The 26,662-nt window shown below is 41.8% G+C and overlaps 2 protein-coding genes and 1 long non-coding RNA gene across 3 annotated transcripts in view; all 3 read left to right on the top strand.

Moving 5' to 3' along the window:
• LOC132837315 (histone H3-like) overlaps nucleotides 1-26,662 on the top strand; it is a 489,210-nt gene that overhangs the window by 37,583 nt on the left and 424,965 nt on the right. The window lies entirely within an intron of this gene.
• LOC132837241 (uncharacterized) overlaps nucleotides 10,500-26,662 on the top strand; it is a 53,558-nt gene continuing 37,395 nt past the window's right edge. The window contains exon 1 of the long non-coding RNA XR_009647453.1: nucleotides 10,500-10,630. This is a non-coding gene — a long non-coding RNA (uncharacterized LOC132837241). The remainder of the gene's footprint in view (nucleotides 10,631-26,662) is intronic.
• On the top strand, nucleotides 25,439-25,880 carry LOC132837199 (histone H2B type 1-M-like). Its single transcript, XM_060856916.1, has one exon. The coding sequence runs from the start codon at nucleotides 25,448-25,450 to the stop codon at nucleotides 25,823-25,825; it is 378 nt and encodes a 125-aa protein (XP_060712899.1). The 5' UTR covers nucleotides 25,439-25,447; the 3' UTR covers nucleotides 25,826-25,880.

Genomic DNA, 26,662 nt, shown 5'->3' with positions numbered 1-26,662 from the left:
CATCACAGTATTACTTATTTCTGGGTCAGGAGGCCCGTTCAAAAGTCAGATCAGGTGTGCAATAACATCTCTGGGAGTCGATTTAGTTTGTCGTGGATGACAGATTTTAATGTCAGGTATGCTGCAGACAGAAGCCTTGCGATGTATTGTATGCCACAACGAGAGACCCCAGCTGTTTTTGTTTATTCATTCCTGGGACGTGGATGTCGCTGGCTGAGCATTGATTCTCCAGCCCTTTGAGAAGGCGGTGGTGAGCCACCTTCTGGAACAGCTGTTGTCCATGTGCTGCCCACAATGCCATGAACACGGAGTTCCAGGGTCATGATCCAGTGATAGTGAAAGAACGCAGTTTTCTTTCCAAGTCAGCATGGTGAGTGGAGGGGACCTGGTCCGATATCAAGGCGGCGTTCCCTGACATCAGCTGCCTTTATCCTTTTAGATGGAAGTAGTCGCGATTTGGAAGGTCCAATTTATAAAACTTGAATCTCTTTGTCAGCGGCACAGACAGACGTCTCTCCGGCCGACAGCGAGAAATCAGAATAGTGTGTTGCTTCCCTGGTAACAGGATCAAGGATATCTCGGTGAGAATGCACCGATATTCACAAAGGGGCTTACACATTGGAACTAACTACACAGGAAGAGATTCCGAGAGAAGAATAAGGAAGAGAGGCAAGAATTTAGAAAGGAGGTCTTCTCCAGTAGTAATAACTAGATTACTCCCGCTGCTACGAACGAGGGAGGGAAGGAATATAATGATAGAGCAGAGGAATGTCCACCTCAGGAGCTGGTGCAGGGAAGAGGTGTTCCCATTTTTTGGATCATTGGAATCTCTTGCGGTGAAGAAATGACTGGTATAAAAAGGAAGCATTGTACATGATTTGGAAGGGATCTAATGTACTGGTAGGGACATTTTCTTGAGCTGCTGGGAAGGGGTTAAACTGGTAAGGTGTGGGGATGGGGGTAGGCCAGTGGGAACCAGTGGGATAGTGAACAAAGATGTCAATCTGAGACTGGTAGTCTGTAAGTCAAACTCGCAGGGCAGACAGGAACATAGCAAAGAATGAGGTAGGATTGATAATTTAAGATGCATTTATTTCAATGCAAGAGGTCTAACAGAGAAGGAGGATGAACTCAGGACATGGTTAGGAAAATGGGATTTGAATTGGGATTAGATTAGATTAGATTACTTACAGTGAGTGTAACATCAACAATAGGCAAACAGTTGAGGGAATTGGAGAGAGAGGATTTACATCTTTTTGAAAGGCCAGGATTGATTATGGGTAGTCAACATGGCTTTCTGCGTGGGAAGTCATGTATTAGTAACTTGACTGAGTTTTTTTGAATTGGTAAGGAAGAGGACTGATGAGGGTAAGTGGTGGATGTGATCTATGTGTCCTTCATAAGGTGCTTGACAAGGTTCCCCATGGGAAATTAGTTAGCAAGATTAGATCACAGGGAATACAGGCCAATTGGATACTGAACTTTTTCGAAGGCAGAAGTCAGAGTGGTGGTGGAGGAATGCTTTTCAGACTGGACGCCTGTGACAAGTGATGTGCTACAAGGATCATTGCTCAGTTCACTGCTTTTCATCATTTATGTAAATGATTTTAGTTAAAAAATGACAAAACACTACGTTTTGTCCAACGGGTTTATTTGAAAGTACAAACTTTTGGAGTGCAGCTCCACCATCAGGTGCATATATTCAGAAAGCTTGTTGGACTATACCCTGGTGGTGTGTTAGTTTTGACTTTGCACACCCCAGTCCAACACCAGCACCTCCACATTATTTAAATGTAAGTTTGCAGGTAAGTTAGTAAGTTTGCAGATTTGACAAAAATTGGAGGTGTCGTGGATAGCACCTCTGAATACAGCAGGTGCTGGATTAGATGGGCCACTGGACCCAGGAGTGGCATATTGCGTTCAATTTAAACCGATATGAGGTGCTGCAATTTGGAAAGGCAAATCAGTGCTGGACTTACATACTTACTATTAAGGTCTAGTGGAGTGTTGCTGAACAGAGACTTTGGAATGCGGTTCATTGTTCCCTGAAAGTAGAGTTATAGTTAGATAGAATAGCAAAGAAGGCATTTGATATGTTTTAGTTTACTGGTCAGAGCTTTGAGTATGTGACTTAGGAGAGCATGTTGTGGGTGTACAGAACATTGGTTATGCCACTTCTGTAATATTATGTGCAATTCTGGTCTCTCTCCAATAGAAAGGAAACTTGAAACGGCTATTCAAGATGGTTTTTGATCCAAAGAAAATGCCTACAATTTGGGAAGAAATATAGCGAAAGACAAGAAGGCTGCAAACTGATCCAAATTCAGCAAATGACCGTGAAAAGGGATTTAACTAACAAAGAGCAAATGAAGAAAAGAGTAATGTTGTGGAAGCCATTAAAAAAAAACTGCTAAAACATCGATAAATGTGTAATGTGAGAAATGAACATAAATAGGTTGGCAAAGAGGACCATATGTCACTTACAAGATAAGAGGGGAGTTCAAAATAAAGAACGAAAACGTCTCCAAAATCTCTAACATACTGTTGTTCTCTGTTCACAAATGTTCACACAACTAACACAATAGTAATGTTGGGGAGTTTAGTGGGAGGGAAAAACTGAATCAAATCAGTAGTATTTGGGAAATGATGTTGGGACAATGGATTGGATTGAATGTAGTGAAACGCCAGGCCTTTATCATCTACGTCCCAGAGTATTTAATGTAGTGGACTGAGTAATAGTGGATGCAGTGGTGGTTGTGTTCCAAGATTCTATAAGCTCTGCAATAATTTACACATATTGGGGGTTAGCTAGTGTAAGCAATCCAATGGAAAAGGGAGGTAGGTATAAAATTGGGAACTATAGACTAGTCAGCCTGCCGGGAAAAATCAAAATGAAAGCTTCAATTGTGAAGCATTTGACAAACAGTATTCAGGATTTGCTGGAATTAGCATGGGCATGAAGGGCCTGTCCCAGTGCTTACTGTTCTGTCTTCTAAGCTTGGCAAACCGACTGGCCATCTTTGAGGATGTAAATAATAGAGCTGATGAGAGTGTAACAGTTACTGAGGAGAAAAAACTGCAATTAACTCCCTGGACACCGCAGGAAAAGCTGAAAGGAGGAGAAATTCTATCCTTCCACACTTACATTTGTTGATATTTCTGGCGTGTGACTGTGTGAAATGTGAATATTGTGTCAGAGAGACTGTAGGAAAAGGGCGGACGGTTAGTCTTACGTAACTGTGTTTTTGTGTCCGCTGATATTATGATATTTCCAATTATGTGACTGTGAGAAACAAAGCTCACTCACTTCAATAATTTCTATCTGAATCAGTAGTGTGATTTATTTCACTCTTGCAAGAGGGTGCGATTTCCACTGTCTGTAAAGTTGGGACACACACATACTGAATTCAACGAATACAAGATGTAATTTGGTTCCTTTTCTTATCCCATTGCTCCTCCCCATTTATATCTTCCACTTCCCTAAGACCAGCACCCATTACTCCTGTTTATCTCTTGCCTTATCCAGCCTTGTCTGTGACAAAATGCTTATTTCTGGCCTCACAAGGCCGTTTGACCACATCCTGCTGTGGGTCATTGTTAGGTATTTTCTACTCCCTCCATCTGTGCTTTCCCCGACCATACTGATCCTTATGACCTTCCAATTGGGGTTTGTTCCTGTGTTTCTGTAAAAGTGGGAAACAGATGTTTATACCAATAGTTTGTATAGGCGTATCTAGCTTAACTGCCTCTCCTCACAGCATCTTATCTAGTCGCCTGTATTTCTACCATTGTTTTGTCGTCCCGTTTCTTTCTTGCATACACTTTTAGCTAATACAAAAACAATTATGTATTTCCTCCACATTGTTTCCATTCTTGTTGACTCAGCTCTTGGCTGAAACAATTGCACACTGGTGTGAGTTAATTTACTTTGTATAAGTAATTAGAATTGCACAAGTTGCACTACTTTATCTATATCCCACAAGAGTCACCTACAACTCTCAGGAACAAGTGAGCCCGGATCTAATGTTCCCTGTCCCGGCGCCAAGCGCAGACCTACCTTAGATATTAATTGATTTGAATCACTCAAATAAACACTCATGCCATGGTTTACGAGAGCGCAGACCTGTGAATGGGTAAGATATCACATAGGGAAGGGCGGGTTTAATTATCTCCATCTGGTTATTTCTTTGGAAGACACACGGCTTTCAGCGGCAGTGATTAGTACATTGCGATGAACGTTAAGCAGTTTTTTACACAATATATTAGGCAGGGGAGTGTTAATTCCGGATGAAATCTCCTCTCTCTTCATCGTCTCCCTTGCTGTTCCCGCGAGCTGAAACTATATGTTCATTGCTGGGAAAACATGGCGCCAAATCATCAATGGTTTTCTTTCAAATTTGAAAATTCCCGCCACGATGTAGATCAGAGCAGGCCGTTTTACGGAAAACAATGCATTCATGCTTAGTCGTTAATTTACTTTTCGATTATAAAAGTACAATTCCCACAATCTTTCTTTAGGGTAATGAGTCCAGAAGCTATTTAAAGGATTCGAGATTCTCTTCGGAAGGAAGGTTCAGACTCAAAGGGCCGAATGCCCTCATTCAGTCTTGTCAGGATTTCATGAACGTTCTTGGCCGTGAGCGCATTAATTATCCCATAGACATAATTTTATTATCGTGCTCACTCGTTGCAAAAGCTTCATATTAATTATTCCAATCCGGCAATTGTTCTGGTTTGATCTCGGTTCATTTTGAAAGCTTCCAACCGACAGCAGAAAGCCTCATTTACATCATTCAACCATCATTACCACCCACCAACCCACGCGGAGTTTTGGAAATTGAAAAATCAGTGTGTAATGTACCTACCCGTGGGTCTGTAAGAAAAGGGACACTTCTTTTGTTTCCCAGTGGTGACACTCAGGGCTCACATTCCAACCGGGGCTTATAGCTCCTGGAATAATCAAATATTAGAGAGTAACTTGAATAAATAGCAACAAACAGACAAAAAAAAATCACTAGTGTTTAATATGCTCCCAAGAGACAGTGAGTAGAGAGGGCACGTTCCCTTCTCTTAAAACCACAGCCAAATCAACAACTTTCCCTCCCATATGAAAAGCCCGCCGATTTGCAAGCAACGGAGTATGTTTTACATTGAAAAAGAGGCCGTCGTTCAGAGGAGAATCCATCAATATTTGTTACTTCGGTTACAAATATGTACTTCAGACAAAGTTAAAAATCACACAGCACCAGGTTATCGTCCAACAGGTTTAATTAGAAGCACACTCGCTTTCAAAGCGTCGCTCCCTCATCAGGTGCTTGTCTCTGAAAGCGAGAGTGCTTCCTATTAAATCTGTTGGACTATAACCTGGTTTTGTGTGATTTTTAACTTTGTACACCCCAGTCCAAGACCGGCATCTCCAAATCATACTTCAGACAATCTCTCTCGCTCATCCATTTGCCTAACTGCATTTACCTCTTTCTATTTTTGTTCCTTTGCTGGACCTGAAGAACTGGCAGAAACAAAAACGAGGGCCAAGAACCGCAATATGCAATTAATCTCTTCATTTCACATTTCAACAACACTCCGGTATGTTGAATAAACATCACAGAATGTTCTTCCGGGTGATCATAGTAGTCGTCTTTAATGTTGCCTAGTCTTTCTGCACTAATTCTGACATCAGCAAAAGCTCCATATTTGCCATCCCAATCCTGCAGCTGCTCTGGTTTGATCTCGCTTCATTTTGAAAATCTCTCACCGACAGCAAAAAGCCTCATTTATAGTAATCTGCAATTAGTCATTACAGCGTCAGGGATTCAGGTTCGAGTCCCCCTGGCGTAGAACTAAAGACATAGACGGCCAGTCGTAAGATGCACCTGCTCCTTGTACTCAAAGACGGAGCACATTTCTTTTTCGTTTGCCTGGGGTGATAGTCACCGTTCATATCCCACCGTGAATGGTGGCTCCGGAACTGAGCAAGTGTTAAAGTGTAACTTCAAGAAATAGAAACAGCTGAAAAATGGCTCACTGGTGCTCATATGCTCCACAGCCAAGGAAAACGGGACTGAAGACACAATATTAAATAATGTGCAATAATAAAAAATATGCAGTATGAATAGACAGATGAGAATACATCTCACTTTCAAACAAAAGTAACTTCAACAATGAGACATTTGGTTTCGACTTGAACGTCGAAACCACTGAAACCTAAGCAAGGAAACATCCTACACTGACTGACAGGAGCAGTTTTTTTTAAATAAGCTGATCTGTCCATTGCTACATGATAATTTTACACTGATTCCTGAAGAAGGGCTCATGCCCGAAACGTCGATTCTCCTGCTCCTTGGATGCTGCCTGACCTGCTGCGCTTTTCCAGCAACACATTTTCAGTTTAACTGTACAACAGGTTGTGATTGCCTTTTATTCATCTGAATCACATAATTGGTACAGGAGCCATTTATCCCATTCTATTCTTTAACTGTTCTGCATACAAGTTTCCAGTAATAGCTGGGATTCTGAACTATATACGTGTCTGCTGTCCTCTTCCTTAACCCACAGACTAAGCAAAAGTTCAGAATTCACAAAATGCTTAGAGATTACGTTTCAGACACCGTTTCAACATCCTCACAACTTCTCCAATGGACTAAGTCACAGTCACGGAAAACATTAGTGGCTGCCAGAGAATTAAGCCAAATTGGTACGCAAGAGTAGAAACTGACTTGTACAGATTGAGAACGTCACTCTCACAGTCACACAGCAGAAACAGACTATGCTGCTCCCACATATTCACATTGCAGAAGCTGACAGAGAGAGAATGGTAGTTACATATACATCCTCATAGGTCAAAACAGGGCAGGAAATATTGTTTACCAACACTCCCCGTGGTCCTACCATTAACTGTATAAGATCATCAGGTGCATATGAATAGCTGCTTGAAAGTGGAGTGGCGGTTAGAAAAGGTTGTAAAAAAGGTGTTTGGCATGCTTGTCTCCTTTGGTAAGCGCACTGAGTTTAGGAGCTGGGGCATCATGTTAGGGCTACATAGGACATTGATTAGAGCACTTTTAGAGGACTGCGTACAATTCGGGTCACGCTGCTATAGGAAGGATGTTGTTAATCTTAAGAGGGTACAAAAAAAATGACAGCAATGTTACCAGGATTAGAGGGTTTGAATTACCGAGGTAGGCTGAATAGGCTGGGGCTTTTCCCCCTGGACCATGGGAAGCTGAGGGGTGATTTTTACAGCTGTTTATAAAATCATGAGGGGCATCGATAGGATGAAAAGCCAAGGTCTTTTTCCTTGAGTGGGGGAGCATAGAGGCATAGGTTTAAGGTGAGAGGGCAAAGATTTAAAAATAACCTGAGGAACAACCTTTTCATGCAGATGGTGATGTACATATGGAATGAGCTTCCAGAGGAAGGGATGAAGATGGGAACAATTACAACATTTAAAAAGAGTCCAGATTGGTAAATGAACAGGAAGGATTGAAAGGGATATGTGCCAAATTTAGAATCCAGAGAAGGTATATTCCTGTTAGGGGGAAAGGAAAGGCTGGTAGTTATAGGGAATGCTGGATGACTAAAGAAGTTGAGAGTTTGGTTAAGAGAAAGAAGGAAGCATATGTAAGGTATAGACAGGATAAATTGAGTGAATCCTTGGAAGAGTATAAAGGAAGTAGGAGTATACTTATGTGGGAAATCAGGAGGGCAAAAAGGAGACATGAGATAGCTTTGGCTAATAGAATTTAAGGAGAATCCAAAGTGTTTTTACAAATACATTAAGGACAAAAGGGTAACTAGGGAGAGAATAGGGCCCCTCAAAGATCAGCAAAGCGACCTTTGTGTGGAGCCGCAGAAAATCGGAGAGATACTAAACGGGTATTTTGCATCAGTACTTACTGTAGAAAAGGAAATGTCCATAGTACAGAGGAGGAAGTGCTGGATGTCTTGAAACGTAAAGGTGGATAAATCCCCAGGACCTGATCAGGTGTACCCAAGAACTCTGTGTCAAGCTAAAGAAGAGATTGCTGGGCCTCTTGCTGAGATATTTGTATGATCGATAGTCACAGGTGAGGTGCCGGAAGACTGGAGGTTGGCAAACGTGGTGCGACTGTTTAAGAAGGGTGGTAAGGACACGCCAGGGAACTAGAGCCGGACCTCGTGGTGGGCAAGTTGTTGGAGGGAATCCTGAGGGATTGGACGTATATGTATTTGGAAAGACAAGGACTGATTTGGGACAGTCAACATGACGTTGTGTGTGGGAAAACATGTCTCACTAACTTGATTGAGTTTTTTTGAAGAAGTAACAAAGAGGATTGATGAGGGCAGAGCGTCAGATGTGATGTATATGAACTTCAGTAAGGCATTTGACAAGGTTCCCCATGGGAGACTGATGAGCAAGGTTAGATCTCACGGAATACAGGGAGAACTAACCATTTGGTTACAGAACAGGCTCAAAGGTGGAAGAGAGAGGGTGGTGATGGAGGGCTGTTTTTCAGACTGAAGGCCTGTGACCAGTGGAATGCTACAAGGATCGGTGCTGGGCCCTCTACTTTTGGTCATTTACATAAATGATTTGGATGCGAGCATAAGAAGTACAGTTAGTAAGTTTGCAGATGACACCAAAATTGGAGGTGTAGTGGACAGCTAAGAGGGTTATCTCAGATTACAAAAGGATCTTGACAAGATGGGCCAATGGGCTGATAATTGGCAGGTGGAGTTTAATTCAGATAAATGCGAGGTGCTGCATTTTGGGAAAGCAAATCTTAGCAGGACTTATACAATTAAGGTCCTAGGGAGTATTGCTGAATAAAGAAACCTTGGAGTGCAGGTTCATAGCTCATTGAAAGTGGAGTCACAGGTAGATAGGATAGTGAAGATGGCATTTTGTATGCTTTCTTTAATTGTTCAGAGTATTGAGTACAGGAGTTGGGAGGTCATGTTGCAGCAGTACAGTACATTGGTTTGGCAACTGTTGGAATATTGCATGCAATTCTGGTCTCCTTCATATCGGAAAGATGCTGTGAAACTTGAAAGTGTTCAGAAAAGATTTACAAGGATGTTGCCAGGGTTTGAGGATAGGGTGAGGCTGAACAGGCTGTGCCTGATTTCCCAGGAGCGTCGGAGCTGAGTGGTGATCTTATAGAGGTTTACAAAATTATGAGTGGCATGGATAGAGTAAATAGGCAAAGTATTTTCCCTGGGGTGGGGAGTCCAGAACTAGAGGGCATAGGTATAGTGTGAGAGGGGAAAGATATAAAAGAGAACTAAGGGGCAACTTTTTCACACAGAGGGTAGTGCGGGTATCGGTGCTGGCAGGTGGGACTAGATTGGGTTGGGATATCTGGTCAGCATGGACGTTTGGACCGAAAGGTCTGTTTCTATGCTATATATCTCTATGACTCCATGCTAACAAATGAGATTTGATTAGTTTAGGGTAGCTGGTCAGTGTGCATTAGTTGGATCAAAGACTGTATGTCTCTACAACCTGTAAGAGGTTGTATACACAGCAAAAACTTGACAGGTGGAGACTGACAGGTACAAATTAATAACTGCACCCTGAGATACAGAGAGCAAAAGCTGACATGCATATACTCATACAGCACAGAAAAGCCCTTCAGGCATCGTGTCTGCATCCACAATAACTACCACTGAAGGTTTGTTAATTTCCTGCACTTGTCCCATATCTTTAAATGGTATGACATTTCGAGTGTTCATCCAAATACTTCTTCAAGGTTAAGGTGAATGGGCTTCACTGCCTTCCAAGGCAGTATCTTCCAGATTTCCACCACTTGCTGAGTGAAAGAGATTTTCCCTCAATATATTTACCCCTTACCCGACACCATAGTGAAAATCCTTTTCCTTTAACACATCCTAACCCAATCACTACTTGTGATTGATCGCTCAAACAAGGGAAACAGCTTCTCTACATTCAGTTAAAAATCACACAACACCAGATTATAGTCCAACAGGTTTAATTGGAAGCACACGAGCTTTCGGAGCGACGCTCCTTCATCAGGTGGTAGGGCTCGATCGTAACACAGAACTTATAGCAAAAATTTGCAGTGTAATGTAACTGAAATTATACATTGAAAAATTGATTGTCTGTTAAACCTTTCATCTGTTAGAATACAGTGTTAGAATTTCACTACATCTCTACATTCACCCTGTCCATACGCCTCATAATCTTTCACAGGACAATCATGTGCTACCACCTCAGTCATCTCTGCTCTAGAAAAAAAACAATCCAAGCTCATTTAGTCTCTCCTTTTTTTGGAAGTAATATTTGTGTTTTGATCCTAATCCCCCACACTGGGTCTGGGGTTAGCACTGCTGCTGTCACTGTCCGTTTGTTGTGAATGATTTATTCTGGCAACCTGAAGGAGCGCAGGCGCGATGCTGCGACTTCCCCAAAGCTGACCGTTCGTGACTAGAGGAGCGCATGCGTGAGGCCCTCCCCCAGCGCTGCCATTGAGGAGCATTTACTCAGTGAGTGGAAGAGGTTTGTTTGAAACAGACCGCAATGGAGAGATCAGCGCCCAGGGAAGCGAGGGAACAGCAGGCTCCTTCCAGCAGCACATCGGGATGGGAGCCTGGGACACAGAGGGGGCTCCGAGACCGGGATTGATTCGGGGTGAGTTCAGGGAGAACCGGGGGCTGTTTGTAAGAGGCCGAGCGGAGCAGGAACTGGTCCCGGAACTTGGAGTGAGCGGGCTGGGGGGAAGAGAGAGGCCTTTCTCGGGCTGTGTGTGGGCCTGCTGAGGGAGGCAGAGCGGGAAGAAGCTGCTGTGGGATATTCTGGTGGTTTTTAATCCCCTAAACATTGATGGGAATTCATTGTTTGGCTTCTGTTTGACGCTGCTTGTTGATATTGGGCAGTGAGTTTTGGAAGCGCAGACCTTTTTTTGTGACAATCCTATAAAGGACACGTATTAGAGAGAACAGATTTGATGTTTCGAGTAAAACATTAGGCATATTGTCCCTTGTTCTTTCCTTCAACACTTAGTGTATTGGCAACTTGCTTTGATATATGTCAGCATTGCAGCTGCTTCAGTAATTCCCATTCATGGAGGTGTGCAGATGTTAGTTCTGAATCTCACCCAATTGTCTCAAAGCTGCAAATAAAAGGAAAGGAGACCAGGAGCAACCCAGGGAAAGAGTGGAATTGAAACCTGGTTCTGTTTGAATTGTTCGGTTTAAAAATACCCTAATGATTATTTACTGACTGCCACACTGATCAATTTAATCTTGCCTAATTTGGCCTATGTTGATTTACAGCTGTAAAACTTTCTGTCTTCCGCCAAGCAACTATTTGAATGATGAAGACAATGTCATAGTTCCTCAGTACAAGGCCAATTGTGACCAGCTGCTTCTAACAAAGAGCAGGTATGTTACCACTGTCAAAGCAGAGAACATCCTTTCCACAGGCACAGAGCAGATTGGACCAGACTTAGCTTGAGCACAATTTCCAGAGATATATCCAAACAAGCAAACAGTCAGAACTGTGGAAAGACAAGTTTCTTTTTTCTTTGCATTCTCCATAGATATCTTCGGGGTTTCAATTAATGTGAATCATAGGCCATGACGATTCACGGCATGTTTGAAGATGACTGGTTGTCTAAAGTAAGCAATTGGTGTACTAAATCAAGTTTACACTTTAAAAGGGCATTTTAACTGTCACAATGACATCATCCTTTTACATAGTTTCAACAGCCATATGCAACAAGTAGTGAATCATTACAGAGCACACACACATACACAAAAGGTATTGACTGTTTCAGATTGAATCACCATATCAACACACAAGATACAGAGACTAACAGTGATGCACACACATTTACAGTGTAGGAAACAGAAATGAATATATACAAAAATGTTTACACAAAAACAAGCAACTAATCCCATTCAGGTAGCATTCCATTTCAATAAGTGTGTCATGGCAGCAGAGGAGCTACCAACCCCACCTTGATCTCCACATCATTCTCAACATATTCACCTTGCAAGGATAGAAATTACATTTCCACACTGCCCTGTATTAATGTTTTTATCAAAAAATGTGTAACTTGGTCTCCAAATTCACTTTAATCTTCTACAAGGAATCCCAAGTGCCCCACCCTATGAAATATCAAATGATACCACCCTATGATACCAAATGTATCATATCCACGAAGCAGAAACTGACAGGAACAGATGAGCAATAACACTCCGTTTCATATTGCATAAACTGACAAGTAATTTTTGATAACTAATCTCCCAGTTTCACACAGCAGAATTTAACAAGTATAGATCGATAACAGTACTCCATTTGACAAGCAGAACCTGATAACTACACTGTCATATTCAACTCATATTCTTTGACAGAAACAGTTACAGCTTAATATCGACACTCACCCATTCACATTGCAGAAACTGACTGGGACAGATTGATGATGACACTCATACATTCATATGACAGAAACTAACAGAGATTCAGCTCGTTAATTAACATCACATATAGATGTTGGAGAAGCTGACAGCTAAAGACTGATAATTATACTCTCATTCACATTGTAGAAACTGAGTATGATTACTGCACCCACATATTCACACAGAAACTGACAGGTACATATTTGATAACCATGGTCACATATTCTAATTGCAATAACTGAAAGGGACAGATTGACCTTCCCTATGGGATATTCCAAAAAAAAAGAAAGAAACAATGCCATTTATTCAAATTATCAATACAGCTCCCTCCAACGTCATGGAATATAATTGGTCAGGTCCCAGAGTTTGAGATACCTTTATGTTTTTTGAACATCTCTTGCACCTCCTCTTTTGGCATGTGGACTGTTTCCAAGATATCAATATTATTACCCAATGTTTCCTAGCCTCCACTTCTATGTCTCCAGGCATAGAACAATAACTGTACTCACACATTCATATTACAAAGAATGGCAGATTTAGATTGATAAATATATTCATACATTGTCAAATCAGAAACTGATGGGGAGCGATTCATCTAGCAGAAACTTTCAGGTATAGTCTTTTAGTTAGAATTAGAATCCATACAGTTTTGAAACAGGACCTTAAACCTGGCATGAGCACACTGACCTCTGAAGATTCTCAACAAGAGCTACTCCCTTATCACTCTACATTTACCCCTGACTAATGCACCTAACCCACACATCCCTGAACACTATGGGCAATTTAGCAGGGTCAATTCACCTAACCTCTTCTTTGGGAGGAAACCGGGGCACCCAGAGAAAACCCACACAGACATGTGGAGAATATGCAAACTCCACACAGACAGTCGCCCTAGGCTGGAATTCAATCCAGGTCCCTGGCGCTATGAGGCAACAGAGCCAGCCACTGACCCACTGTGCCGTATAATGTGCCACATTACACAAGAATATTCACACCACAGAAACTGACTGGTACAGATTGATTACAACACACGTATGTTCACAGAACAAAAAGTGATAGTTACAGTTTGAGAACTACATTTTCATATTCACATTGGAGAAAAGGACAGGTATAATTTAATGTTTCTGCTTATAAAAATGCAAAAGTATTCATTCAGGGATATATTAATAACAGCATTCGTACATTCACATATCTGAAACTGACAGGTACAGATCAAAACCTAAACTCGCTTATTGACGTAGCAGAAACAGACCCACAGATTGATACTTGCACTCATGTAGCGGAAACTGACAGGCACAGATGGATAACTACACTCACACAGCAGAAACTGACAAGAATTTTCCCATTGCATAACCCATCAGGTAAATTTATTACTACACTTTCACGTTCACAGAGGGAAAATCACACTGTCATGTACAGTTTGATAATGATACTCAAAAATAACAGATCAGAATCTCACAGGTACATATTGGAAACTACACTCTCTCATTGACCCAGCAGGAATTGACAGATGCGGACTGATAATTACACTGGCACATTCACAGGCACAAACTGACAAGAACAGGTTGACAACTACCCTCATTCATTCATGTAGCATAAACTAATAGCTAGTGCAGGAGTCTTCTGTGGCTATCCCTATTGTAAACAAGTATGCTGTTTTGGAAAATGTAGGGAGTGATTGATTCACAGGGGAACGTAGCACAAATAGCCAAGTTTCTGGTATTGAGACTGGCTCTAATGCAATGAAGGGTATGTCTGGTTCCAAGAGATCAATTGTGTTGGGGGACTGTCTAGTCTGAGGTATAGACAGATTTTTCTGTGACCAGCAGTGAAAAATGAGAATGGTGTGTTGCTTCCCTAGTGCCAGGATCAAGATGTCTCAGAGAGGATGCAGAATGTTCTCAAGGGGGAGAGAAGCCAGCAGTAGTTCATTGGTTCCAATGTGGACAATGACATAGGAAGGGAAATGTTTGAGATTCTGAAGGGAGATTACAGAGAGTTAGGCAGGAATTTAAAAAGGAGGTCCTGGAGGGTAGTAATATCTGGATTACTCCCAGTGCTACAAGCTAGTGAGGGCAGGAATAGGAGGATAGAGTAGATGAATGCATGGCTGAGGAGCTGGTGTATAGGCAAAGGATTCACATTTTTGAATCATTGGAATCTCTTTTGGAGTAGAAGTGACCTGGACGCATTGCACCAAAATTGGAAGGTAACTAATATACTGGCAGGGAAATTTGCTAGAATTGCTCGGGAGAGTTTAAACTAGTAATGTGGTGGGAGGATGGGATCCAAGGAAATTGTGAGGAAAGAGATCAATCTGAGACTGGTACAGTTGAGAACAGACGTGAGTCAAGCAGTCAGGGCAGGCAGGGACAAGGTAGGGCAAATAAATTAATCTGCATTTATTTCAATGCGAGGGGCCTAACAGGGAAGGCAGATGAACTCAGGGCATGGTTAGGAACGTGGGACTGGGATGTCATAGGAATTACAGAAACATGGCTCAGGGATGAACAGCACTGGCAGCTTAATGTTCCAGGTTACAAATGCTACAGGAAGGACAGAAAGGGAGGCAAGAGAGGAGGGGGAGTGATGTTTTTGATAAGGGATAGCATTACAGCTGTACTGAGTGAAGATACGTGCAGGGAAGTTATTTGGGTGGAACTGAGAAATAAGAATGGGATACTCACCGTATTGGGATTGTATTATAGACCTCCTAATCCTCAGAGGGAAACTGAGAAACAAAGTTGTCAGGAGATCGTAGCTATCTGTAAGAATAATAGGCTGGTTATGGTAGAGGATTTTAACTTTCCAAACATAGTCTGGGACTACCAGAATGTTAAGAGTTTAGATGGAGAGGAATATATTAAGTGTACAAGAATGTTTTCTGATTCAGTATGTGGATGTGCCTACTAGAGAAGGTGCAAAATTGACCCACTCTTAGAAATAAGGCAGGGCAGGTGACTGAGGTGTCAGTGGGGGAGCACTTTGGGGTCAGCGACCATAATTTTATTAGATTTAAAATAGTGATGGAAAAAGATGGACCGATCTAAAAGTTAAAGTTCTAAATTGGAAGAAAGCCAATTTTGACGGTATTAGACAAGAACTTTCAAAAGCTGATTGGGGGCAGATGTTCACTGGTAAAGGGAAGCCTTCAGAAATGAGATAACGAGAATCCAGAGAAAGTATATTCCTGTTAAGGTGAAATAAAGGCTAGTAGGTATAGGGAATGCTGGATGACTAAAGAAATTGAGGGTTTGGTTAATAAAAAGAAGGAAGCATATGTCAGATATTGGCAGAATAGATCGAGTGAATCCTTAGGAGAGTATAAAGGCAGTAGGAGTATACTTAAGAGAGAAATCAGGAGGGCAAAAAGAGGATAAGAGATGGCTTTGGCAAATAGAATTAAGGAGAATCCAGAGAGTTTTCACAAATACATTAAGGACAAAAGGGTAACTAGGGAGAGAATCGGGCCCCCCAAAGATCAGCAAAACACCCTTGTGTGGAGCCACAGAACATGGGGATATACTAAATGAGTATTTTGCATCAGTATTTACTGTGGAAAAGGATATGGAAAATATAGACTGTAGGGAAATAGATGGTGACACCTTAAAAAATGTCCATATTACAGAGGAGGAAGTGCTGGATGTCTTGATATGCATAAAAGGTGGATAAATCCCCAAGGATAAATCAGATGTACCCTAGAATTCTGTGGGAAACTAGAGAAGTGATTGCTGGGCTTCTTGCTGAGATATTTGTGTCATCAATAGTCGCAGGTGAGGTGGTGGAAGACTGGAGGTTGGCTAACATGGTACCACTGTTTTAAGAAGGGTGGTAAGGACAAGCCAGGGAACTATAGACCAGTGAGCCTGAATTTGGTGGTGGGCAAGTTGTTGGAAGGAATTCTAAGGGTCAGGATGTACAGATATTTGGAAAGGTGAGGACACATTAGGGATAGTCAATATGGCTTTTTGCATGGGAAATCAAGTCTCACAAACTTGATTGAGTTTTTTGAAGAAGTAACAAAGAGGATTGATGCGGGTAGAGAGGTAGATGTGATCTATATGGACTTCAGTAAGGTGTTTGTCATGATTCCCCATGGGAGACTGGTTACCAAGGTTAGATCTCATGGAATACATGGAGAACCAGCCAATTGGATACAGAACTGGTTGAAAAGTAGAAGACAGAGGGTGGTGGTAGAGAGTTGTTTTTCAGAATGGAGGTCTGTGACCATGGAGTACCACAAGGATCAGTGCTGGGTCCACTACTTTTTATCATTTACATAAATGATTTGGGTGTGAGCATAAGAGATATCAGTAGTAAGTTTGAAGATGACACCAAAATTGGAGGTGTAGTGGACAGCGAAGAAGGTCACCTCAGATTCCAACAGGATCTTGACCAGATGGGCCAATGGGCTGAGAAGTGGCAGATGGAGTTTAATCCAGATAAATGCGAGGTGCTGCAAATCTTCGCAGGACTTGTACACTTAATGGTAAGGTCCATGGGAGTGTTGCAGAACAAGGAAATCTTGGATTGCAGGTTTATAGCTCCTTGAAAGTAGAGTCACAGGTAGATAGGATAGTGAAGGTGGTGTTTGGTATGCTTTCCTTTATTGAGTACAGGAGTTGGGAGGTCACTTTGCAACTGTACAGGACATCGATTAGGCCACTGTTGGAAAATTGCATTTCATTCTGGTCTCCTTCCTATCTGAAAGATGCCGTGAAACTTGAAAGGGTTCAGAAAAGATTTACAAGGATGTTGCCAGGGTTAGAGGATTTAAGCTATTGGAAGAGGCTGAACAGGCAGGGGCTGTTTTCCCTGGAGTGTCAGAAGCTGGGGGGTGACCTTATAGAGGTTTTCCAAATTTTGAGGGGAATGGATAGGATAAATAGACAAAGTCCTTTCCATGGGGTGGGAGAGTCCAAACCTAGAGGGCATAGATTTAGGATGAGAGGGGAAAGATATGAAAGACTTAAGGGGCAACGCTTTCACACAGAGGGTGATACGTATATGGAATGAGCTGCCAGAGGAATTGATGGAAACTGCAACATTTCAGAGGCATTTGGATGGGTATATGAATGGGAAGAGTTTGGAGGGATATGGGCCGGGTGCTGGCAGGTAGGTCTAGACTGGCTTGGATTACCTGGTCGGCATGGACAGGTTGCACCGAAGGGTCTGTTTCCATGCTGTAAATCTCTGACTCTATGACTACAGATGATAACCACAAATTACATATTCACAGAGCCGAATGTTCCAGTACTGAGCTCACACATTCACATTACAGAAATTGACATACATTTTGATAAAGGCATTCAGACATTTCCAAACCAGAAACTTACAGCTACATGTTCATATCAACACTCTCCCACAAAGACAGCAGAAACTCACAGGGATAGGTCGGGAAATACACATACACGTTCGCATAGAGGAAACTGAATTGTCCATATTGATGACTATATTTGGATGTTCAACAAAGCAAAGAGATTGATAACTGCATCATACTCACAGAACATAATCTGACAGGTAGAGATTAAGAACTATATTTCCATAAGCAGATAGTTGAAACTGACAGGTTTATAAATTGATAACCTCATTCACATATTCATAACACAGATACTGACAACGAATGATTGATATACACATTCACATCTTCACCAAGCAGAAACTGACTGGTACACATTGATAACTAAACTCACATGTTGAAATAACAGAAACTGAAAAAGGTACAGACTGATAGCAACACTGTTGTTCTCAAAGCTCATACTGCCAGATATTGGTTGAGATGTACACTCTCATTCACATAGCAAAAACTGGCAGGTATAGTTTAATTACTTCCTCGGATATATGGAGGAAACACTGACAGGGACATATTACACTCTTCTAGTCAAATAACAAAACCACAGGTACAAACTGATAACAATACTTTCACAAAACATAAACTCACAGATTCAGTTTGATAAGTATACTCAATTTTACATAGAATCTGATGGGTAGAGATTGAAAATTCTATGACTTACACACTGACTTGGCAGAAACAGAGAGGTATAGATTCAAACCTGTGCTGACATATTCACATTGAGAAAACTGACTGGTATACTTTAGTATTGGCAGAGAAAATTTTCTGACAAGTATAGTTTGATAAAGACATACATACAGCAGAATGTATTGATCACAACACTGTCTCACTGAACAGAAACTGATGGGGAAATATTGATAAATACACTCATGTATTCACATTGCAGAGACCGACAGGAAGAGTTGCTTCTGAATTTCTCATATTCACACAGTGGAATTAGGCATGGATAGATTTACGATTTCACACACACATTCAGCCAGAAAAACTGACAGGTATGGATTAATAACTACATTTACAGATGCACGTGCATTCTGACAGGGACAGATCAAAACTAAACTCTCAGAAAAACTCAAAGCAGAATCTGACAGATACAAACTGATAAATGCATTTACACATTCATAAAACCAAAAACTGACAGCTACTGATTGAATCAGAGTGTTTAATTAACAGAACAGAAACTAATGAGGAAAGATTGATCAATTCACTTTCACATTGCAAAGACTGACAGCAATAGATTGATAAATACACCCACAGACAGAGTAGAAACTGATAGGTACAAATTGATAACTACATGCATGTATGCACGTAGCAGAAAGTGACATAGACAGATTGATAACTACAGTCACAATTCTCATTGCAACAACTGACAGCGACACATTGATTGACAGTTACTTGTTCACGTGACAAAACTGACAGGCAGAGACTGAAAATGACAGTCACATTCACACAGCAAAATCTGACAGGCACATATTGATAACTGCATTCTCACATTCACATTGACTGAAACTGACAGGTATATGTTGATAAATGCATTCTCCTATTAACAAACCAGAAACTGACTGGTGTAGGTTATTACTGACACTCACATTAACAGAGCAGAAACTGACAGGGATAGGCTGGTCAATAAACTCACACATTCACATTGTAGAGACTGACAAGTACATATTTAGAACTGTATTTTGACGTTTACAAGTAGAGATGGATAACTCAATGCAAATATTCATACAGAAGAAACCGACCGGTACAAATTGATAGCTACATTTACATAGCCACAAAACAGAGACTGACAGGAACAAATTGAGAAATACATTCTCATTGCAAAAGTGGACAGTGCTCTCAGCTGCAGGATTATGGAGTGGGTGCAGGAAGATGGGATTATCATGGCCATCTGGTGTATTCGGGTTGGAATGGACAAGATAAGCCAAATGGCCCCTTTATGTGCAATTTCTTTTCAATGGATTGGTAATTCTATTTCAATCTGTCCCTGAGAATCACTGTTATGTGAATACATAAGTAATTTCAGAAAGGCTTGGAGGGACAAAATGAGAGAATGTGTTTGTCATTCACAAAGTAGGAATTGACCTGCATAGTTCAATAATGAATCTGATATTCACAGTCCCACTTGCATTCGATAGCCCCATTCATGGAGCTGTACAGTTATTGGGGAGTTTCTGGATCTCACTCAATTGGTATTGAATTAACAAAAAGAAAAATCACCAGACATGGAGCAAGAGTAGAATCAGACACGTTGTTCTGTTTAAATTCCTGGCTTTAAATACAATATCCTAATTATTAACAGAATGTTCCGTTGATCAGTTAAAGATGGTCGAACGTGTCTGATGGTGATTTACAGGAGATTTCCCTTCTGTTTTCCTCCAGGGAAATACTTGAAGGACCAAGACAATGTAATTTTCCCTTGGTACAGAGCCAAGGGTGACCAGCTCCTTCTAACAAACAGCAGGTACGTTACCGCTGTCAGAGTGAAGAATATAATTTCCACAGTCAGAGCGGATTGGGTCAGCTACACGTTGAGCTCAATTTGAGAGAGAGAAATAACAGAGAAAATGTAAGTTTTTTTTGCTCACAATTCACAATGCACGTGTCCAGTTTGAACAAATGTCACTGTTCACAACTCACTGACATTTGCACAATTTTTAAACTGGAAAGTCGGAACTCTTGTCCAAAGTATACACTCAAGTACTGAAACAAATCTGCCTCAAATCACCCACATAACGAATCGTGCCCTTATAAAGAATATTAGTGGCTGCCAGAAAGTTACATTCCTTCGACAAATAGAAACTGACAAGATGCATTGATATCTTTGTTCGCTCATTCACCTTGCAGAAACAGGTAAAAAGACATTGATGTTGACACACATATTGACAGGGCAGTCTGTCTCTCTCTCTCTCTCTCTCTCTCTCTGTCACTCACACACACACACACACACACACACACACCCTTGCAGGCACTGTCATGTATAGATTCACAACACTCATGTTCACGTGACAGAAAGTGACACACATTCTTATTTTTATTGCACATAGCAACTGGACTGGGTGGACAACTACACTTCCATATTCAGACATCAGAAAGTATGAGGTACAGATGAATAATTGTGCTCAAAACGTTCACGTATCTGAAACTGGCATTTCAGATCCATAATCAAACTCAACTACTGTAAGGTAGAGACTGGAGGTGGCACTCATTTGCAAAGATACAATCAAACTGACAGGTACACTATGATAACTAAAGTTACATTAACATGTTGAAAACTGACATGGATAGATTGGAAAATACACTCACACTTTTTCACAATAGTAAAATTCCTAGAAAGATTAATAAGTGCACTCCCATATTCAATGCAGAAACTGACAGGAACAAGTTGATAATACTTCCATTTCAGATTGCATGAACTGACAGGTACTGCTTGATAACTAGGCAAAAGTGAGAACTGCAGATGCTGGAAACCAAAGTCTAGATTAGAATGGTGCTGAAAAAGCACAGCAGGTCAGGCAGCATCCGAGGAGCAGGATAACTATTCACAGAACAAAATCTGACAGCCACATATTGACACTCACACTTTCACACCCAGCAGAAACGGACAGATACAGATTAATAACTAAACTCACATTCACACAGCAGAAACTGAGAGGGTAGATTTATAACAACAGTCACATGCTTGAATTGCAGTAACTTACAGGGAAACATTAGTGACAACACTTGCATGTTCTTGTGACAAGAATGGACAGGTACAGGTCGATAAATGAATTTTCATATTCACAATGCAGGAAATGAGAGATGGAGACTGTGTGATGAGACTGTGGCTTTAAGTGGTTTATTTTTCCTTTTTGTTCTTCAGGAGCAAATTTAAGGCAGAGACACCGAGCCACGAGAGCAAACAGTTTAAGGCCTATTGGTATCTTTGCAGAAAGCTGAAAACTCATCAACAGGAATACTTCATGTTTGAGAAGGAGACCTTGTGTTTGTTATTCTTGGAGAAATTCAAGAACAAAAATTACAGACTGTCTAGCTGAAGCTTATTGTCACAGCCATTCAATTTGCAAATTACATACATGGCAGGATGGAAGAACCTAATTGCCAAGGTGTTGTGACTGATGAAAAAAAAAGGAAGGATTTCATAGCAGAAAACAATGGACCGTCATAGTGAGTGTTTGCATGCTTAGAGTCAATGTAATGTATATGTATTGTGTACTAATAGTGTAAGGCTAAAGAACTTCTTAAAATTAGGCCATCCCTGTATGTTGATGGGCTCTAAGAAAAGGGGTGGAAGGTTGGATGATATTGTGGCTTTAGGATGTTTATTTGTCCTTTCTTTCTTCTTGAAGAGAGGGTTTATGGCAGAAGTGTCAAGTAGTACAGGAGTTGGGAGGTCATGTTGTGGCTGTACAGGACATTGGTTAGGTCACTGTTGGAATATTGCGTGCAATTCTGGTCTCCTTTCTATCAGAAAGATGTTGTGAAACTTGAAAGGATTCAGAAAAGATTAACAAGGATGTTGCCAGGGTTGGAGGATTTGAGCTATAGGGAGAGGCTGAACAGGCTGGGGTGTTTTCCCTGCAGCGTCGGAGGCTGAGGGGTGACCTTAGAGGTTTTACAAAATTGAAGGGCATGCATAGGGAAAATAGGCAAAGTCTTTTCCCTGGGATCGGGGAGTCCAGAACTAGAGGGCATAGGTTTAGGGTGAGAGGGGTAAGATTTAAAAGGGACCTAAGGGGCAACATTTTCACACAGAGAGTGGTATGTGTATGAAATGAGCTGCCAGAGGAAGTGGTGAAGACTGGTACAATTGCAACATTTAAGGCATTTGGATGAATAGGAAGGGTTTGGAGGGATATGGGCCAGGTGGGACTCGATTGGGTTGGGATATCTGGTTGGCATGGACGAGTTGGACCGAAGGGTCTGTTTCCATGCTGTACATCTCTGTGACTCGAAGTCTACCAGAGCCAGTAGAGTAAACAGTTTGAGACTCTTTTTATAGTTGGAACAACAGAAGCAGTCTGAGTGGGTGTGGTCAAGCTGTCACAGAACAACATTTTTAGTTTTGGCTTTCACCAAAACTGTTGGCATCTTGAAGGTGGAAAAGCTAGTTTTCCCCTCTCAGTTACAGTGAGAAGCTGCAGATTCTCTTTCTGCTACTGGAGTTGGATGTGAGACTACCTAATTTGTTTAATTTGTTTATGGGATATTAATGTATTGGAACCGTTAATTAGGAAGAGGTACTGTAACCATTATTCTGTTAAGTATTCCAATAGAGTTATGTTATTCCAATTCCTTCTTTTTTACATGGTATGTTACCAACTGTGGACAGGACAAAGTACACCTTTTTAAAGCCACAATCATTCTAACTGATAACTGCCCTCATAGTCACATAACAGAAACGTACTGGTACAGATAGATAACTGCACTGCCATATTCACACTTCAGGAACAGATGAAGCCAAATTCAGGTATTCACAAAACAGAAGCTGACAGATACAGATTGACAACTAAACTCTCATATTTACAAACTAGAAAACGTCAGATAAAGGTTGATGACCATATTTACAACACAGAAACTGACACGGTGAGACTGAAAGGCATTCACACAGACACATAGAGACTGATAATTACACAGACGTATTCATTGAGCACAAACTGACAGGTACAGATTGATAATGCTAGTCAAATATTCACATAGCAGAAATGAACATAAAGAAATGCAAAACCCTCATTTGCATAACGGAAACTGTCCGGGACCAATTAGTAAATGACAATGACACGCACACTGGCAGCTCTTCTGAGGAATGTATGAATAGTTACAGATACTACTGGAGATTTGAAGCAAAATAGGGAAAAAGATAATTGAAGGGTATTGACAGAGTAGATGCTGGTAGAATGTTCTTCGTAGAGTCAGATGTACAGCATGGGTCAGACTCTTTGGTCCAACCCGTCCATGCCAACCAGTCATTCCAACCCAATCTTGTCCCACCTGCCAGCACCGGGCCCATATCCCTCCAAACCCTTCCTATTCATATACCCATCTAAATGTTGCAATTTTACTCACCTCGACACTACTTCTGGCATCTCATTCCATACATGTACTACCCTCTGTGAGAAAAAAAAATTGCCCCTTAGGTCTCGTTTATATCTTTTCCCTCTCACCCTACACCTATGTCCTCCAGTTCTGGACTTCCCCACCCCAGGAAAAAGATTTTGTCTATTTATCATATCCATCGTCCTCAATTTTGTAAACCTCCACCTTTTGTAAGGTCACCCCTCCACCTCTGTCCAGGGAAAACAGCCGGTTCTGCCTCTCCCCATAGCTCAAATACTCCAACCCTGGCATCAACCTTGTAAATCTTTTCTGAACCCTTTCAAGTTTCACAATATCCTTCTAGACTAGACTAGACTTACAGTGCCCAACAAGTCCACACCGACCCGCCGAAGCGCAACCCACCCATACCCCTACATTTACCCCTTACCTAACACTACGGGCAATTTAGCATGGCCAATTCACCTGACCCGCACATCTTTGGACTGTGGGAGGAAACCGGAGCACCCGGAGGAAACCCACGCAGACAGGGGGAGAACGTGCAAACTCCACACAGCGAGTCGCCTGAGTCGGGAATTGAACCCGGGTCTCAGGCACTGTGAGGCAGCAGTGCTAACCACTGTGCCACCGTGCCGCCCACAATGATAGGAAGGAGACCAGAATTATACGCAATAGTGAAACAGTGGTCTAACCAATGTCCTGTACAGCTGCAGAATGACCTCCCAACTCCTGCACTCAGTGCCCGATAAAGGAAAGCATACCAAATGCCTTCTTCACTATCCTATCTACCTGTGACTCCACTTTCAAGGAGTGGAGTCCAAGTGAACCTGCACTCCAAGGTCTCTTTATTCAGCAACACTCCCTAGGACCTTACCATTAAGTGTATAAGTCCTGCTAAGATTTGCTTTCCCAAAATGCAACACTTTGCATTTATCTGAATTAAACTCCATCTGCCACTACTCCGCCCATTGACCTGTTGCAATCTGAGGTAACCTTCTTCGCTGTCCACTACACCTCCAATTTTTGTGTTATCCGCAAACTTACGAACTATACCTGTTATGCTGGTATCCAAATCATTTATATAAATAACGAAAAGTAGTGGACCCACCACTGATCCTTGTGGCACTCCACTGGTCACAGGCCTCCAGTCTGATCTTCAGAGTGTAGAGCAAGAAACACAAGCAAGAGAGAACATTCCCTAACTCCCGTTTTCCTCCGACACGATGCAATTATCAAGTAGTTCCATCATTTCCAGGAGTAAACCACACTCCCTGTCAGATTGCAGTGCATTTTCTCACTTGGCAAGAAATATGATGCCTATTTTAAAATGGAAGAGAAAAGGAAACGATTATCAAAAGATACAGAATACATTACAATTAGAATCTCACACTTTAGAGTGAGCTCGGAATTTGATCCCTTCACAAAATTTCGGTTTGTGCTTCCGATGTTATTGCAGGTCCTGACAGAGCCACATTGCGTCCCAAACTAGCCAATCAGCGAGAAGCTACCATGCCGACAACGTAGCCAATCAGGAGCCGGACTTTACCCCATCCCTTATTAGCATTGATGACGTCGTCAGTCTATAAAGAGCGAGCTTCGCGCCCACTTTCCCTTATTCTGTGTTTGGGAGTGAGCGGAGCTATGGCTGAGGAAAAGAAGGGTCAAGTTGCCAAGAAGGGCGCGAAGAAAGCGGTGAAGAGGGCGCCAGCGAAGGGCGGCAGGAGGAGGAAGCGGTCCAGGAAAGAAAGTTACTCCATCTACATCTACAAAGTGATGAAGCAGGTTCACCCCGACACCGGCATCTCCTCCAAGGCCATGAACATCATGAACTCGTTCGTCAAAGATATTTTCGAGCGGATCGCGGGGGAGGCTTCCCGCCTGGCCCATTACAACAAGCGCAGCACCATCAGCTCCCGGGAGATCCAGACCGCCGTGCGGCTGCTGCTGCCCGGGGAGCTGGCCAAGCACGCCGTGTCGGAGGGCACAAAGGCGGTGACCAAGTACACCAGCTCCAAGTGAAGGACCGCACTGCACTGAAACACACGCATCCACAACCCAAAGGCTCTTTTAAGAGCCACCCACACCCTTCCTGAGACAGCTGGACCATTTTTTAAAAGATTGTTTTAGTTTGCATGTGACTCTTTTCGCTTTTACAACAGCTTTGCAATTTGAGATACGGGAATGAAGGGGGGTGGGGGGACTAAGAAACAGTCACAAACATCACAAATAGCCTCTTTTCCCCCATCTGTAGAGAGACAGGAGGTTAAGCACCGGTGAGTCATTTTTAAGATTGATTAGTTCTGCATGTGGTTCTTGTCCAGGTATTTGTGGTCACTATATTGGATTTTATAATTGCGTTGCAAATTGACGAGGTGGGGAGAGCGATTTCATATACCGTTCAAGTTGCTAAAAGCCCTGGTGGAAGTGCCCATAGCTTTCAGTCCCACTGGCATTTTTTTTTGCACTACCAATGCGTGAAAATACAAAGGTAAGATTTAATCCAACTTTTCAGAATTTTTGTTGAATGTGATCGCGACCGATAAGGGAGGACAACTTTAAAATATCGTCTATACACCGTGTTCGCCATCGATACTGAGCCGGAAGAATGTTGTGTGCTGCTTTATCAGCATGCTGGGGTGCTACAGAAATGTGAAGTGAGAAAACAGGTTGCAGACAGCAGTGTTTGGCCTGTTTTGTTTCAGCCTCTTTTCAAGGTTTAAAAAATCCACACTCAAGATCAGAAATAGACAGATGAGGGAGAGTAAGACCGTGTAAAGTACACCTTTGTAAACTAAAAGTAAATTAACATGAGTATTTGATGTTTTTTTTAAACTTACTCCGTTATTGTACTTCATT

The sequence above is a fragment of the Hemiscyllium ocellatum genome, chromosome 49, assembly GCF_020745735.1.
Source record: "Hemiscyllium ocellatum isolate sHemOce1 chromosome 49, sHemOce1.pat.X.cur, whole genome shotgun sequence".
NCBI lineage: Eukaryota > Metazoa > Chordata > Chondrichthyes > Orectolobiformes > Hemiscylliidae > Hemiscyllium > Hemiscyllium ocellatum.
This window is presented reverse-complemented; position numbering and strand designations above follow the sequence as displayed.

Coding starts and splice junctions, on each gene's coding strand:
- LOC132837199 (XM_060856916.1), top strand. CDS start 25,448: ATGGCTGAGGAAAAGAAGGGTCAAGTTGCCAAGAAGGGCGCGAAGAAA.